Source organism: Gopherus flavomarginatus, chromosome 8, assembly GCF_025201925.1.
Source record: "Gopherus flavomarginatus isolate rGopFla2 chromosome 8, rGopFla2.mat.asm, whole genome shotgun sequence".
Taxonomy (NCBI): Eukaryota; Metazoa; Chordata; order Testudines; family Testudinidae; genus Gopherus; species Gopherus flavomarginatus.
The window spans coordinates 59,385,620-59,403,702 of NC_066624.1; the positions used below are offsets into that span (position 1 = coordinate 59,385,620).

An 18,083-nucleotide genomic window follows, 5' to 3' on the forward strand; every position below is an offset into this window, starting at 1 on the left:
GGCACCTGGGAATTGAGCTGCTGCTTCTGTCACATTTTTGAAGTCGCCTAGATTTCAGGTTGACTGTGACCCTTTGAGGGAATGTAAATGAATGATGCTATAGACCTAGAGGGGAAAGCCTTTATGAAAGAGCAGCAAGATGAGAGCTATTGGCTGCTGTTGCTTTGGAGACTGGGAAGGAGGTGGATAGTAGCTTGCTAAACTGCCCTTGGACAGCAGTTAGGGTTTTCAGGCATGAAACCCATTTGTCAGCACTATCTGGTACTAGCATTTGAAATGTAGGGAAAAGTATTTTTAAAGTTCGAAATCCTTTCTCTCAAACTAATGTAAATCTTAGGATGAACCCCAGCTTTTGCTGAGATTGTGTTGTCATTGGTGCTCTGCATGCCTGAAAAGAAGTGGGAGATCTGTGGGTTGGACAAAGTAGCAGGGTGGAATATGCATTGAAAATGCATTGTTGATGCATTCCATTCATTCCAGTAAAAATAAAGGGCCAGATTTTCAAGAGATTTTACATTTAAGCACTAAAATAATGGCCAGATTTTCCAAAGAGCATCATAGCACATTGGGTGTTGAGCTCTTTTGAGAACGTGACCCCTGGTAAATCTAAGTAAGCTTAAAATGTTCCATTTTAAAAAATGCTCCAACCTCCAAGTGTTTTAATTTTGAACCATAACTTTTCACCAATAATAATCTGATTAAAAAACAAAAATCCAAAAGGCACAGACTTTTTAAAAAAAAAACAAAACAAAACTATTCCTCATTGAAGAGGCTTTATTTTGCTGTGTCTAAGATCTGAGTTGATAAGAAAATGCACTTTTCTAGCCAGTAGGTGGAGACCTTGAATGAATCTATATAGAATAAGTATAGCTTGCTCTTCAGTTGTTTCCTTTTCTATGTGATCAGTTTGTTCCTCTAAGCTTTTTTCTGTTGAATATACTTTATAGTAGCTTCATATATCTAAAGTCTCACTTCCAAACCTCTGTTAACCATAGTGCAATGATTCAGTAGCTAAACCTGTGGTAAAATACTAAAGTTGGTAAGTGCAAAAATAAATATTGAAAACATTTTTGTATAGGATTACCATATTTCAGGTTCCCAAAAAAGAGGACACTGGTGGGAGGTGATAGGTGGAGATGCCCACTGGAGGTGGGGGAACTGTCGTTCCCTGTCATGGTGGCAGGGCGGCTGGCACAAGCCCAGGATACAGCGACAGCCATCAGTCAGCGCCTGCTTGTGGTACCCCTTCACAAGGGAGGAGAGATGGGACCTGGTTGGTTGGGATTTGACAGCTGTGACTTGTAGGGGAATGGACCAATCAGCTGACGATGCAGTGCAGGAACCAGTTGGGAAGTGGACCAGTGGCGGCTCTTTCTGAGCTGCAGCTTGTCTGCTCTTCAAAAACCTGGACATGGCTGTTACTTGAAAACCCTGCCTGGACAGAAAAAGGAGGCTCAAAAGAGGCTCTGTCCAGGAAAACCTGGATGTATGGTAACCCTATTTTTGTACTGGGGCTGGAGCCCAGTCTGATGATGTCACCTTCCGGGTTCAGGACCATTACAATACACAACGGAGGGCTTGTCTACATCACAAAGTTGCAGCGCTGGTGAGGGGGTTACAGCGCTGCAACTTAGGAGGTATACACATCTGCAGGGCACCACCAGCGCTGCAACTCCCTGTTTGCAGCGCTGGCCGTACTCCCGTTTTGTCTCGGGTGTAGAGGATCCAGCGCTGGTGATCCAGCGCTGGTAATCAAGTATAGACACTTACCAGCGCTTTTCTTGACCTCCGTGGAATAAGCAGGTATCCCAGCTGTAATAACCTTAGTCCCAGATTTGGACCTTAGCGTCCAAAATATGGGGGTTAGCATGAAAACCTCCAAGCTTAGTTACCAGCTTGGACCTGGTACCTGCTGCCACCACCCAAAAAATTAGAGTGTTTTGGGGCACTCTGGTCCCTCTGAAAAACCTTCCCTGGGGACCCCAAGACCCAAATCCCTTGAGTCTCACAACAAAGGGAAATAATCCTTTTTCCCTTCCCCCCTCCAGGTGCTCCTGGAGAGATACACAGACACCAGCTCTGTGAATCCAAACAGAGTGAATCTCCCTCTCTGTTCCCAATCCTGGAAACAAAAAGTACTTTCCTATTCCCCCAGAGGGAATGCAACATTAGGCTAGCAATCCAACACACAGATTTCCCCGATTCCTTCCTCCCACCAATTCCCTGGTGAGTACAGACTCAATTTCCCTGAAGTAAAGAAAAACTCCAACAGGTCTTAAAAGAAAGCTTTATATAAAAAGAAAGAAAAATAAGTACAAATGTTCTCTCTGTATTAAGATGATACAACACAGGGTCAATTGCTTAAAAGAATATTGAATAAACAGCCTTATTCCAAAAGAATACAAATCAAAGCACTCCAGCACTTATATTCATGCAAATACCAAAGAAAAGAAACCATATAACTTACTATCTGATCTCTTTGTCCTTACACTTGGAAACAGAAGACTAGAAAGTAGAACTACTTCTCCAAAGCTCAGAGAAAGCAGGCAGGCAGAAAACAAAAAACAAAGACAAAGACACTCAATTCCCTCCACCCAAAGTTGAAAAAATCCGGTTTCCTGATTGGTCCTCTGGTCAGGTGCTTCAGGTGAAAGAGACATTAACCCTTAGCTATCTGTTTATGACACGCCCCCCAAATTGCAGACAGTGGGGAAGCTCACTGGCGGCGATTTCCTTTTAGAACTTGAAAATAAACAGATTAATACAACACATACACCTTTACATATACTCCTAAGTATATAACTAACAGACTTCTACATTTTAAGAACACTTTTTAACTACTGAATTCTGGGAAACTCTCACGGGAGAGTGCATCAGCAACTTTATTAGAAGCTTCTGTGATGTGTTGAATTTTAAAATCAAAATCTTGGAGAGCTAAACTCCAACGAAGAAGTTTCTTGTTGTTCCCCTTGGCAGTATGAAGCCACTTTAGTGCAGCATGGTCAGTTTGTAGTTGGAACCGCCGTCCCCAAACATATGGGCGTAGCTTTTCCAGGGCGTACACAATGGCATAGCATTCCTTTTCACTGACTGACCAGTGACTTTCCCTCTCAGACAGTTTCTTGCTGAGAAACACGACAGGATGGAAGTTGTGATCTGTTGCTTCCTGCATGAGCACCGCTCCTATACCACGCTCAGATGCATCTGTGGTTACTAGGAATGGCTTGTCAAAGTCCGGGGCCCTGAGCACAGGGTCAGACATGAGCGTTGCCTTAAGTTGGGTAAAGGCCTTTTGACACTCATCAGTTCACTTAACTGCATTTGGCTGGGTCTTTTTGGTCAGGTCGGTCAGTGGGGCAGCGATTTGGCTGTAGTGTGGTACAAATCGCCTGTAGTATCCGGCCAAGCCTAAGAAGGATTGGACCTGCTTCTTGGACCGTGGGACAGGCCACTTTTGGATAGCATCTACCTTGGCCTGTAGGGGGTTTATGGTTCCTCGACCCACCTGGTGCCCCAGGTAAGTCACTCTGTTTTGGCCTATTTGACACTTTTTGGCCTTAACAGTTAGTCCTGCCTGCCTGATGCGCTCAAAGACCTTTTCCAGGTGTAGTAGGTGTTCGGGCCAGGAGTCTGAAAAAATGGCCACATCATCGAGGTAGGCAACTGCAAATTCTCCCAGTCCAGCTAGTAGACCATTTACCAGCCTCTGGAAGGTGGCGGGTGCATTTCGAAGGCCGAAAGGAAGGACATTGAATTCATACACCCCCGCATGGGTGATGAATGCTGACCTCTCCTTGGCAGGTTCATCTAGCGGTACTTGCCAGTACCCCTTGGTTAAGTCTATTGTAGAGATGAACTGGGCACGTCCCAACTTTTCCAATAGCTCATCGGTACGTGGCATTGGATAGTTGTCCGGACGAGTTACAGCATTTAGCTTACGGTAGTCCACGCAAAAGCGTATTTCCCCATCTGGTTTGGGTACCAGAACCACTGGAGATGCCCATGCACTGGTAGATGAGCGGATTATACCCATCTGTAGCATGTTCTGGATCTCCCGTTCTATAGCAGCTTGGGCATGAGGAGACACTCGGTAGGGTGGGGTTCTGATTGGGTGAGCATTACCTGTATCAATGGAGTGGTATGCCCGTTCAGTCCGTCCTGGGGTGGCTGAGAACAATGGGGCGAAGCTAGTGCACAGCTCCTTGATTTGTTGCCGCTGCAGACGTTCCAGGGTGGTTGAGAGGTTCACCTCTTCCACGCCACCGTCTTTTTTCCCGTCGTAGTAGACACCGTCAGGCCACTCAGCATCATCTCCCTGGACTGTAAACTGACAAACCTGTAAGTCTTTGGAATAGAAAGGCTTGAGAGAATTAACATGGTACACTTTAGGCTTTAGTGAGGAATTGGGAAATGCTATGAGGTAGTTTACAGCTCCCAGGCGCTCTTGGACCGTGAATGGCCCTTCCCATGATGCTTCCATCTTATGGGCCTGTTGCGCCTTCAAGACCATAACCTGGTCTCCTACCTTGAAGGAACGTTCTCTGGCATGTCTGTCATACCAGGCCTTTTGCTCTTCTTGAGCATCCTTTAGGTTCTCTCTAGCAAGGGCTAAAGAGTGTCGGAGGGTGCTTTGTAGGTTGCTTACAAAGTCCAGAATGTTAGTTTCTGGAGAAGGCGTAAACCCCTCCCATTGCTGCTTTACCAACTGTAATGGCCCCTTAACCTCGTGATCATACACAAGTTCAAATGGTGAAAACCCTAAACTGGGATGTGGTACAGCCCTGTAGGCAAACAGCAACTGCTGCAACACTAGGTCCCAATTATTGGAGAATTCGTTGATGAATTTTCGTATCATGGCCCCCAAAGTTCCATTGAACCTTTCCACCAGGCCATTGGTTTGATGGTGGTATGGGGTGGCAACCAAGTGATTCACCCCATGAGTTTCCCACAGTTTTTCCATGGTCCCTGCCAGGAAATTAGACCCTGAATCTGTAAGGATGTCGGAGGGCCAACCTACCCTGGCAAAGATGTCTGTTAGGGCCAGGCACACAGTGTTAGCCCTGGTGTTGCCTAGAGCGACTGCTTCTGGCCATCGGGTAGCAAAGTTCACTAAAGTCAGTACGTACTGCTTTCCTCTGGGCGTCTTTTTTGGGAAAGGGCCCAGAATATCCACAGCTACTTGCTGAAATGGGACCTCAATTATGGGGAGTGGCTGGAGAGGGGCCTTGACCTGGTCTTGAGGCTTTCCCACTTTTTGGCATACCTCACAAGACCGGACATACTTGGCAACGTCCTTGCCCATCCCCTCCCAGTGGAAGGACTTCCCCAACCGGTCCTTGGTCCTGTTCACCCCAGCATGGCCACTGGGATGATCATGGGCTAAGCTTAAGAGCTTCCCCCGGTACTTAGTTGGAACCACCAACTGTTTTTGCGGCTGCCATTCTTCCCGGTGTCCACCAGAAAGAATTTCCTTGTATAAAAGTCCTTGGTCTATAACAAACCGGGATCGATTAGAAGAGCTGAGAGGCGGTGGGGTGCTCCGTGCCGCCGCCCAAGCTTTCTGAAGGCTGTCATCCGCTTCCTGCTCAGTCTGGAACTGTTCCCTTGAGTCTGGGGTCACCAGTTCTTCCTCAGACTGTGGACTTGGGCTTGGTCCCTCTGGAAGCGATGTAGGTGATGGGGTTGTTTCCGTTGCTGGTGAACCGCTCTCCGCTGGTGCACCTGAGGGTATTTCAGGCTCTGGCCGAGCCTTTTGAATAAGGCTGTTTATTCAATATTCTTTTAAGCAATAAGGACTTCCCCAACCGGTCTTTGGTTCTGTTCACCCCAGCATGGCCACTGGGATGATCATGGGCTAAGCTTAAGAGCTTCTCCCGGTACTTAGTTGGAACCACCAACTGTTTTTGCAGCTGCCATTCTTCCCGGTGTCCACCAGAAAGAATTTCCTTGTATAAAAGTCCTTGGTCTATAACAAACCGGGATCGATTAGAAGAGCTGAGAGGCGGTGGGGTGCTCCGGGCCACCGCCCAAGCTTTCTGAAGGCTGTCATTTGCTTTCTGCTTAGTCTGGAACTGTTCCCTTGAGGCTGGGGTCACCAGTTCTTTCTCAGACTGTGGACTTGGGCTTGGTCCCTCTGGAAGCGATGTAGGTGATGGGGTTGTTTCCGTTGCTGGTGAACCGCTCTCCGCTGGTGCACCTGAGGGTATTTTAGGCTCTGGCTGAGCCTTTTGGGTATGGTTGTCTTTTGCTTCTGCCAGTTCTGGCTCGCTGGCACCCTCTGGTGTTGAGTTTGAAGATGGGGTTGCACTTGCTGGTGCTGGTTGCTGTTCCAGTTCCGGGCCTGGGACTGGAGATGCTGTGGCTGTTTCAGTGGTAGGCATAGAATTTGGGTCCACTACCTCTGTCTGGGTCTCTGGTAACACAGACGGGGCCTCTGTGGACGGTTCAGGAACAGGAATGGGTCTGGAAGCTTGCCTGGTTTGGCTACGTGTAACCATTCCCACTCTCTTGGCCCGCCTCACCTGGTTGGCCAAGTCTTCCCCCAGTAGCATGGGGATAGGATAATTGTCATAGACTGCAAAAGTCCACATTCCTGACCAGCCTTTGTACTGGACAGGCAGTTGAGCTGTAGGCAAGTCTACAGCTTGTGACATGAAGGGGTAAATTGTAACTTTGGCCTTTGGGTTGATGAATTTGGGGTCAACGAAGGATTGGTGGATAGCTGACACTTGTGCCCCCGTGTCTCTCCACGCAGTAACCTTCTTTCCGCCCACTCTCAAATTTTCCCTTCGCTTCAAGGGTATTTGAGAGGCATCCGGGCCTGGGGATCTTTGGTGTGATGGTGGTGTAATGAATTGCACTCGCATGGTGTTCTTGGGACACTTGGCCTTGATATGTCCCAGTTTATTACACTTAAAGCATCTTCCATCTGATGGGTCACTGGGCCGAGGTGAGTTACTGGAGACTGGTGAGGTTGAAGGGTAGGGTATCTGTGGCTTTACTTGGGTGGTATGTGGGGTCTTTGGCTGTCCTCGGTTGTAGGGTTTATGGTCTGTGTGCCCCCTGGGGTAATCGTTCCCCTTGACAGTAGCTTTCTTGCTTTCTGCCAGTTCCATCCATTTGGCTCCAATCTCCCCCGCCTCAGCGATATTCTTGGGGTTTCCATCTTGTATGTACCGTGTGATGTCTTCAGGAACACCATCCAAGAACTGCTCCATTTGTATGAGGAGGTTCAGTTCTTTCAAGGTTTGAATGTTGTTTCCTGTTAGCCAGGCCTCATAGTTTTTTGCAATGTAGTAGGCGTGTTTGGGAAATGACACCTCTGGTTTCCACTTTTGGGTTCTGAAGCGCCGACGGGCATGATCTGGGGTTATCCCCATCCTGTATCTGGCCTTGGTTAGGAAAAGTTTATAGTCATTCATTTGGTGCTTAGGCATTTCAGCTGCCACCTCTGCTAAAGGTCCACTGAGCTGTGACCTCAATTCTACCATGTACTGGTCTTCGGGAATGCTGTACCCAAGACAGGCTCTTTCAAAATTTTCCAAGAAGGCCTCGGTGTCATCACCTGCCTTGTAGGTGGGAAATTTTCTGTGCTGTGGAGCAATATTTGGTGCCGGGTTGTTAGGGTTGGCTGGCACAGGCAGCCCAGCTTTTGCCAACTCCAGTTCATGTTTTCTCTGTTTTTCCTTCTCTTCATTCTCTTTTTGTTGTTTTTCCATTTCTCGGTGGTGGGCCGCCTCCTCTTCTTCTTGCTTCCTTCTGTGGGCCAACTCATCTTCTGCTTGTTTCCTTCGGTAGGGCATCTCTTCTTCTTCTAGTTTTCTTTTGTGTGCTGCCTCTTTGATCTGTTCTTCTCTTTCTTTCATCTCCATCTCTTTTTGTTTTATTTCCAGTTGTCGCCTGTGTTTAGCTTCTTTGATTTGTTCTTCGGCGTCAATTTTTGCCTTAGAAGTCATGGTTCCTGTTTTCTTGTGTTGGGGTGCCCTCCGGTGTTTATCTTCTGAACTGCAGGTTCTCTGTTGCCTCCTGAAGTCTGCCTAGCAACAGTGCCTTTAGTTAATTTTCCTTTTCTCTCTCTAGCTAATGTTCAATGAAGGGAAACCAGAAAAACCACTTTATTTGCATGCATATAAGTGCCGGTACTTGCCTCCTAATGGGAGGGCTATTGCATGACAAAAGACCCTTAACATGCAAGCCACAAACTGCGAGAGAGAGCAGAAAAAAAAATTCTCTCTGGTTCCCTTTTAAAACCAACTGCTTCTCTCTGCTAAAAAGCCCTTAGCAGAGAAAAGAAAAATATAATATTTCTACTGGCTTCTGGGTTCTGTCTATCTCCCACCAGCTGCCACTCATGTAATAACCTTAGTCCCAGATTTGGACCTTAGCGTCCAAAATATGGGGGTTAGCATGAAAACCTCCAAGCTTAGTTACCAGCTTGGACCTGGTACCTGCTGCCACCACCCAAAAAATTAGAGTGTTTTGGGGCACTCTGGTCCCTCTGAAAAACCTTCCCTGGGGACCCCAAGACCCAAATCCCTTGAGTCTCACAACAAAGGGAAATAATCCTTTTTCCCTTCCCCCCTCCAGGTGCTCCTGGAGAGATACACAGACACCAGCTCTGTGAATCCAAACAGAGTGAATCTCCCTCTCTGTTCCCAATCCTGGAAACAAAAAGTACTTTCCTATTCCCCCAGAGGGAATGCAACATTAGGCTAGCAATCCAACACACAGATTTCCCCGATTCCTTCCTCCCACCAATTCCCTGGTGAGTACAGACTCAATTTCCCTGAAGTAAAGAAAAACTCCAACAGGTCTTAAAAGAAAGCTTTATATAAAAAGAAAGAAAAATAAGTACAAATGTTCTCTCTGTATTAAGATGATACAACACAGGGTCAATTGCTTAAAAGAATATTGAATAAACAGCCTTATTCCAAAAGAATACAAATCAAAGCACTCCAGCACTTATATTCATGCAAATACCAAAGAAAAGAAACCATATAACTTACTATCTGATCTCTTTGTCCTTACACTTGGAAACAGAAGACTAGAAAGTAGAACTACTTCTCCAAAGCTCAGAGAAAGCAGGCAGGCAGAAAACAAAAAACAAAGACAAAGACACTCAATTCCCTCCACCCAAAGTTGAAAAAATCCGGTTTCCTGATTGGTCCTCTGGTCAGGTGCTTCAGGTGAAAGAGACATTAACCCTTAGCTATCTGTTTATGACACCAGCATACCTGAGGAAGCCTCTGGTAATCAAGCTGGTCTCCTTCCCCGGCTTGCTCTCGCGTTCCCCGAACCCCGAGCAAGCAGGTCTCCTTCCCTGCGGTTTGCAGGGTGGTTCCGGGAACGCGAGAGCAAACCGCGGCGAAGCTGGTCTCCTTCCCCGGTTTGCTCTCGCGTTCCCCGTGCAAGCAGGTCTCCTTCCCTACGGTTTGCAGGGTGGTTCGGGGAACGCGAGAGCAAACCGTGGCGAAGCTGGTCTCCTTCCCCGGTTTGCTCTCGCGTTCCCCGAGCAAGCAGGTCTCCTTCCCTGCGGTTTGCAGGGTGGTTCGGGGAACGCGAGAGCAAACCGCGGAGAAGCTGGTCTCCTTCCCCGGTTTGCTCTCGCGTTCCCCGAACCCCGAGCAAGCAGATCTCCTTCCTTGCGGTTTGCTGGGTGGTTCGGGGAACGCGAGAGCAAACCGGGAAAGGAGACCAGCTTCGCCGCGGTTTGCTCTCGCGTTCCCCGAACAAGCAGGTCTCCTTCCCTGCGGTTTGCATGGTGGTTCGGGGAACGCGAGAGCAAACCGCGGCGAAGCTGGTCTCCTTTCCCGGTTTGCTCTCGCGTTCCCCGAACCCCCCTTGAAGCCGCCCAACAGCGCTGCAGTGTGGCCACATCTAACACCACTTGCAGCGCTGGTTGCTGTAAGTGTGGCCACTCTGCAGCGCTGGCCCTATACAGCTGTACTAATACAGCTGTAACAACCAGCGCTGCAAAATTGTAGATGTAGACATACCCATAGTATAAAGACTACACCAGTGCACAAAAATGTTTTTCCCCATGTTGTTTTTGGTCCTTTTTGTTGGAATTCTTGGTGGCTTGAAGAGGGATTAGACAAAATATCACTTTTTTTTTTTAAACCACAAATTACCTTTCTAAAAAAGAATTGAATTCTTTAATTAGTGTATTTTAAATAGGATATATTTTTCAGTGTTTGTTTGAACTTGCTGGTTAGACTTTCTGCTGTGACATGAAAAGCATAGGAAAACTTTGAGATTGCAAATGTACAGATGCAAAAGATGTTTCTATAGTAATAGAAAAATTTGTTGTTAGATAATTCGGGTTTGAGATGTGATCACAACAGACTAGGATGCACTGAATTAATTATCACTAACTAATTTCTTTATTGTCATGTAGCCGACTTTGGTTTCTGTGCTCAGATCACCCCAGAGCAGAGCAAGCGCAGCACCATGGTTGGGACTCCCTACTGGATGGCTCCTGAGGTGGTCACACGGAAAGCCTATGGCCCGAAAGTGGATATCTGGTCTCTGGGTATCATGGCTATTGAAATGGTGGAAGGAGAGCCCCCATACCTCAATGAAAACCCTCTGAGGGTAAGATATTTCATCCTTTAGGCGTGCTGCATCAATCATGCATATAAAACAGTGGCTCAGAAATGTGGTGAAGAGATTTGTGATCTTTAACTTGTAGATTATGGGTTTGAATCCGAACCAGGTTAGAAATGTTTAAATGGTTATCAGCTGATGGCTGTTTAGTAGAGTCAAGGCAGTTCCTAATGGACAGGAATCTACATGAAAAAATCCAGGGTAATTAATGCAGGGAGTTCCCAGTATACAGGATGATGATATAATAGACATGGAGGAGGATATTACCCTTTCACCCTGAGAGATGGTCTCTCCAGAACATGGTTGAGGCATATTGACAGTACCTGTTTTTAGTTAAACAGTAGAATTCATCTCTGAGTACTGACAGTCTTTTGCCAGCAATAAACTTCTGTAGGCTCAGAAAAGTAAATCCAATTAAATTACAAAGAACAAAGTACAAAACATGCTCCAACAAACAGACTTGTACTCTCTCTCCATATATAAAGATATGTTTGTTATAGTGTCCATCATCCTAATTTCTTACTAACAAAAGCAAGTGACAGTTGCTAAAGCTGGGCAATGCTACTCTTACAGCATCTACCAATGTGAGGAGAAGCAGGTTGTATTCCTTCTACCCGTCAAGAGTCAGGCCATGCCTACATTATGGGTGCTACAGGGGCACAGCTAGGCTTCTGTGGCACTGTGCTGTGGAAATGGGTTTGCCATCACTGTAGGAACACCACCTCCCTGAGCAACAACTATTAGGTTGACAGAAGCATTTGTCTATTGACCTAGCTGTGTCTGCACTGGGGGTTAGATCAGCATAGCTACAGCACCCAGAGAATGAGCTATGCCTGCCTAATTGAAGTGTAGACCAGGCCTACTGCATTGCCTCTAACATTCCCAGCCTTTAGTGGAGAAATGAGTTCAGAAGTTGTGCCCAAATTTTTAACCAAATCAGGTGTGTGTAGTGTTGGTCTGTCCACAGTTTGTCACACAGCGCAATCCCCTTTATCTCTGCATCCTTGTGGTGGGAGTCTGTTTTTGGGCTGCTCTTATTCCATAGTTGCTCATTGACATTGTTTTGTAGCATGAAACCTGCCCATGTATTCATTTGTAGGAGCTTGATTAGTGGTGAATAGTGGTTGCAAAGTATACAAAGGGCATACTATACATACTCAAATGAGGTACCCTGCCTAGGTCCATCATGCATATTCATGTTTTATCTTCTTAAGGGAGAGAATTTATATGTGATTAAAGTCTACATTATACTAACCATGTAAAACAACCAGGAAGTAAATGGTCACAACAGGAAAAAAGAAAAATGACATTTCAGTACCTGCATGAGGCATCCATTATGGCAGGCATCCAAGTTGAAGATTCAGCAAGAAAACTTAATTGTCATATGCTAGTCAGTGTCTGCATTTTAGTCTTTTCCTTTTTAGATGTACTTCAATAAATGCTGCTTCTAACTTGAAATACTAATGCGTTGCAAATCACATCTTTTAGAATTTTAACAGACAACTTGGGTGTAACGGCCCACCTCTCTCTCTCTCTCTCTCTCTCGGTTTGCAGGCTTTATATTTAATAGCAACTAATGGCACACCAGAACTGCAGAATCCAGAGAAACTGTCCCCAATATTCCGAGATTTTCTAAACCGTTGTTTGGAGATGGATGTAGAGAAAAGGGGATCAGCCAAAGAACTGTTACAGGTAAGTATATGTATGTTGGATTCTTTCCAAAAGCTTGAAATTCGACGATCACTAAAACAGTAGTCAGCTAGTGCTGACATCGGCTTGTCTTTGTCTTCCTTTTTCCTATTGAAAGATCATTTAATGGAGAATAGTGGGAGGGAAACACAGGAATCAAAATTTGCAACACAAATGTGGATGATTCTTCTTCTGCAATCACTACTGGCTGCTTTCTGCCAGTGGCGATTCTTCAGTGACACCACAGCTTAGGTAAACAGAGAGGCTGCTGTAGCCAGCGCAGTGAACACAGAACAGGATAGAGGGAAAAGATTAAAAAAAAGGAGTATCTCTGCATGGGGAAGGTTGTTGAAGAGAGAAGGGCAGGGGCTAGCCAGAGTTATTGGATATTGCTATGTGGAGGAACAGCTGTCAACAAATCTGTGCTACTATGGGCATATCTATTGGGCATATCTCCTTGAGGTGCTGCGTATTGGCACTTTTATGAAGTGCTTTCTTAACTTGGGATAGAAAGTGCCATGTAAATACACCTCTACCCCAATATAACGCGGTCCTCAGGGAGCCAAAAAATCTCACCGCCTTATAGGTGAGACCATGTTATATCAGGTCCAGTCCGGTACGGCATACTGACAACAGCCAGTATGCCGTGCCGGACTGGACTGGGTTCCCTAGAGGTGATTTAAAGGGCTTCAGCTGTTGCAGGGAGCCCCGGGCCCTTTAAATCACCGCTGGAGCCCGGGATGGGATTTAAAGGGTCTGGGGCTCCCTGCAGCGGCCGGAGCCTCTGGCCCTTTAAATCGCCGCCTGAGCCCAGCTGCTGGAGATTTAAAGGGCCCGGGGCTCCAGCCGCTGCGGTGGGGCCCTGGCCCTTAAAATCACTGCCAGAGCTCTGGCAGTGGGGATCAGGTGGGGATTTAAAGGGCCCAGGGCTCCCCGCTGTTTTACTGCATTATATCCGAATTCGTGCTATATCGTGTCGCGTTATATCAGGGTAGAGGTGTATAATAGTTTATTTTTGGAATTTGATTCTTACTAACTTACTGTGTTTCTCTATTCCTGGCAGCATCCTTTCCTGAAATTGGCCAAACCTCTGTCTAGCTTGACGCCATTGATCCTGGCAGCCAAAGAAGCAATGAAGAGTAACCGCTAACATTGTTGACATGGTGTTCGTCTTTTTTTAAAAATCTTTATAATATATGAAAATTGTTACTCTTGTTAGGGGGGTTGAAAAAGTCTGCAAAAGGGAAAAATGCTCACGCAGAAGACACCCGAAATGAAATATGGTGACTTTTAAGTAAACCCTTTTTAGGGTCTAAAAGGAATTGCAGACTGAATCACTGGTCTTTCACCTCTTTTGCAGACAGCCCAGGAATCCTGCTTCCCATGCCTGGGGTTTTAAGTTTTTTGATGACTTCGCTGTAACAGTTCCCATTCATTGTGCTCTCTTGGGGACTTTCAATACTTGAATGACAGATTCAAGCTTTTGGAGAGAGGCATTAATTTTATCTGCTGATCTTTCCTTCTCCTCCCCTTTTCCTGTCGTCTTTCAAGTTGCTTTGGCCATCTCCCATATGACTAGATTAACAGCAAGTGTGACAGAAATGTGAAGGTACAATTTACCCATCCCCCCCCACACACCCTTTACCATACAATTTAGCTGTGACTGTACTGTAGAATTAATGACTTGGATACTTAAGAAACTAACTTTAAATGAAATCTGCTTGTAAGTAGAGTATAGGGAGAGGGGGAAGAGAAGAGTTCAGCTGTCTTTCTGATCTGTAACTGCTCCGGGGATATCTAATCTAAGAGAGAGACATCTCAGTGTAGCAAATTGTGGTGGGTCAGGTTTTTGGAGGTCAGCCTACACATATAAGGAGAAGGGAGCAGATGTTTGAGGAAAGAAACACCCCCACCCCCTCCCCATTATATTCCTTTCTATTTCCATCTCCCCACAACTTCCTGAGACTTGTTGGCCAAGGCAGAAGGGATGTCTTGTGTGGTGTAGTGGGTTGTCTTAAAACCAAGTGTTGTATCTATGCTCTTTCTTGGGCTTTGGGATTTATGCTGGTGCCTTTGACTTTTTTACATTTCCCTCCTTTGTATCAAATGAATTTTTGTATATGTTGTAATTTTATTCCCAAAAGCAAATAATGCATCAACCTAGGAGTTGTCAAGATTTAAGTATTAGCTATTTTTTTTCCATTTTTATATGTGCTCCTTTTCTACTAACGAAATCAAAAGAACAAATAATTCATCAGAATGAAGATCCAAGACTTTTTTAAAAAATAATTCAAACAGGAGCTTATGAACACCTGGGAATGCCAAAGTGCTGTTCTATGGAGACGAAGTCTGAGGCAAGAAAGTAACTTCATCAGACATGAAAGTGGCTTACTTGAGTGGCTGATGTGTGACTGGAGAGAGTCATCATGTCATGATGGCCCCTTTTTCACTAAAGACATTTTACCAGCTAGGATGGCAGAAGACAATGTTTAGTACAAGAAAAAAGTGCCTTCCTGTAAGAGCTAGTGAGTAACTTGAGTTCTTGAGGTGATGCCAACTGAAGTAGTAACAGTAGAAACCATAGAAGTATCCCTGGTCCCTGATTTCAGCCACTGAAATTGCTGCATTTATACCTATAGATTATTTTCATAAGGAGCTGTTTGTTACTGTAATGTGCCAAACAATGCGAATGAGAGAATAGCTACTAATTTGGTGCTAAGCAGTTATGTTGCATTCCCAACTGGCAGCGCATGTCAAGCGGAGAGAGTCCAAGTCCTGGGGTGAGATGATTCCGTTTGGTGTCTGACAAATTGCATAAACCAGAGTTTTACATATGTTCTTTTTACTGTGGGAAGGCCCTTTTCTTCTGTGTATGAATAATTTCAATATTTATATGTGGATAGAAATGGCGGTTCTGGGTTTTGGTTACCAAGATGTAGCTCTGCCTAGAGCACCTGAAAAAATTAGCTTTCACTTCCTGAGCCTATATATCATGGGGTTTCATTCTCTCAGAACTTATCCTTCAACAAATTGTGCTAGCAAATTGCTTTGCACCAACAAGATACCTTATTCATGTAGGAAATAGAACCACCACACTTCAGTCTGAGTTCTTGTAACCACTAGCGCAGGGGTGGGCAAACTTTTTGGGCTGAGGGCCACATCTGGGAATAGAAATTGTATGGCAAGCCATGAATGCACACAAAATTGAGGTTAGAATATGGGAGGGGGTGAGGACTCTGGTTGGGAATGTGGGCTCCAGAGTGGGGCCAAAAATGAGGAGTTCAGGGTGCCTGAAGGGGCTCCGAGTTGGGGTGTGGGAGTGGGGGGGAGGTGAGGGCTCCGGCTGGGGGGTTGCGGATTTGAGGTGGGACTGGGGATGAGGAGTTTGGGATGCAGGAGGGTGCTCCAGGCTGGGATTGAGGAGTTTGGAGGGCGGGAGAGGGATCAGGGCTGGGGCATGGGATGTGGGGAGAGGCTCAAGGGTTTAGGCTCTGAGCGGCGCTTACCTCAAGTGGCTCCCGGAAGCAGTAACGTCCCTTCTCCTCCTCCTATGCGGAGGCGCAGCCAGGTGGTTATGCATACTGCCCTGTCCACAGGCACTGCCCCTGCAGCTCCCATTGGCACACCAGAGGGGGCTATTGGAGTGCATAGGAGCCGGAGGGGGGCCAAGGCAGAGCTTCCGGGAGCCATGTGGTGCGGCCCCTGACTCAGCCCTGGCTGGAGCGATGGAGCAGGGCCATTCATCTGCTTCTGGGAGCCATGTGGCGCGACCCCATACCCTGCGCCCCAGTAAGCCCCAGGCTCCACTCCCTAGCAGGAACTCAAGGGCCATCTTAAAACAGCTCGTGGGCTGTAGTTTGCCCACCCTGCACTAGTGTAACAGGTGCCAAGCTGAATTACTTTAACAAGGATAACATCAAAAGATACGCAGCCCACTAGCCATAAAGAACTAGAATGCTGCATTCCAAGGAAGGGTCATGTCATGGTCTGAATACTCTAGGTGTGCGTCCCCTCTTACAAACTTGGTATGTACTGAAAGCCATTGATACCATAAACCTGGCAGTGGTCACGTTTAAATACATGTGTCTCAAAGTAAAAGATCTTCCTGTCCATAGGGAGAAGCAAGGAGTACTGGGTTATATTTTATCTTTTCTCATCAGTGGCTCCCTGTCCATTGCTGGCAGTGGACTTTGTGAGAACCAGACTCCTGATGCAGGAATATAAGTTGGCTTTTTCCCCACCGGTAGCAAAACCTAGTCTACCATATAAATATAATTTTATTCTGATATTAGCAGGAAAACTTAAAATCAGTAAGTAATTTTAGCTGATTAGTTCAATCTTAACTGATAAAGAAAACCACCTCCTGATCTCACAATAGCAAATCTGTTCAGATCAGTATCTGTAGCTCTTAAAGGGGGTGACTTCTAAACTTTTAATTCTTTTTCTAAAAAATAAACCTCATCCAGGAGTTACCAAAATGCATCCCAGTGCTTCTCATGTGGCCTGGACTACTGTGAACTACAGTTAAAAAGCGCACAAGAGCCCCCCATATATGATTCTACAATAAGGTTTCTTTTGCTCCTGTTGCCAGAAGGTAATCAGGGCGAAGGAGAGAGGTCAAAGGCGGAAGATCAGAAATATAGGGAACATTTAATTTCTGCAGCAAAGTGAGGGAAAATAGTTAAGTAGAGTCACTAAGCTGGCAAAGTCCGGGAAGTTGCTGCTCTGTGCTTCCTTATGTAACCACTGCAGTTTGCATGTCAGTAGGTTGACCATCAATCTTCTAACTGAACATGTGTTGCATATGTCTTCCAAGTGTCCATTTTTCCCATGAGGGACCAGGTTAGAACTGAGACTAGCTCATTTGTTCTGCCCAGCCTAGATGAATAATTAGTGCAGGTTCAGAGAGAATAGCCAGAGTTGAGTGGATGCTGAAAGCAAAATATCACTTCAGAACATACCAGAATTCCCAAATCTCTAGCAGTCATCTCAGATGACTGGCACAATTACAAATATGAATATGAATAAATGCTACGGTGGCACAACACAGTAATTAGAGTTGGGAGTAGAGATGGGCAGCATACTGTTTTGAAAGCAAGTGAACAGGGAATGTTTGTCTCCCAGGATTTTTTTTAGCACAGAACTTGGAATAAACCTGACTTCCCACCAAGTAGACATGCTTGGTCACACATGAGGTCACACATTCTCATCTGAATATTCACTATATAAGTACTGCTGAGTAGCTGCAAGAGATGTGCTTCAGAGCAGTGTAATTGAACTCTGCTGTCATAAAAGGGTGGGAAAATCGAGAATACTGTTAAAGGTCTTTATAGCTGAAATTGTAAAACTTCTCTGGTCTGCTTTCTCTCTCTCCTTCACTTTGCCGGATGGAAATGGATGTAGGTTCAAGCTTTATTTTTATTACTGTATCCAGATTTTAATGTTTTCTTTTGTTTAATTTAATCTCATTCTGTTATTTAATTTTCTGCAATATTAACTACTGTATTTGATTACTTTATTAACTTTGTTCTTTCAGGGCTAGAAATAAACTTTTTTAAATGTTTGTTTTTCTCCTTCCTGAGTTTATATCTTTTTAAGATCAGAGTAGTGTAAAAGTCATGTAAAAATGGTTAGCTATCTTAAAGGGTTTAGGGGAATGTTCTCAGTGTTTGTGTAACTTTGAATTTAAGCAAGAAATGTAAATGTTTTACGCACACTTTCTTTTCAGTGTGATTGATTTTTATTTTGAGGTGTATCTCAGCTTAGTTATCCTTTGTCTTAAAAATCTT

At 45.4% G+C, this 18,083-nt stretch overlaps 1 protein-coding gene across 6 annotated transcripts in view; it reads left to right on the plus strand.

Moving 5' to 3' along the window:
• The window catches only part of PAK2 (p21 (RAC1) activated kinase 2), an 85,435-nt gene extending 67,578 nt beyond the window's left edge, over positions 1–17,857 (plus strand). For all 6 annotated transcript variants that reach the window (XM_050965546.1, XM_050965540.1, XM_050965543.1 and 3 more), the window contains 3 exons: positions 10,397–10,593; positions 12,160–12,297; positions 13,358–17,857. In XM_050965546.1, coding sequence (XP_050821503.1) covers positions 10,397–10,593; positions 12,160–12,297; positions 13,358–13,444 — 422 coding nt within the window. In that variant the 3' untranslated portion in view covers positions 13,445–17,857. The remainder of the gene's footprint in view (positions 1–10,396; positions 10,594–12,159; positions 12,298–13,357) is intronic.
• Positions 17,858–18,083: the final 226 nt, after the last annotated feature.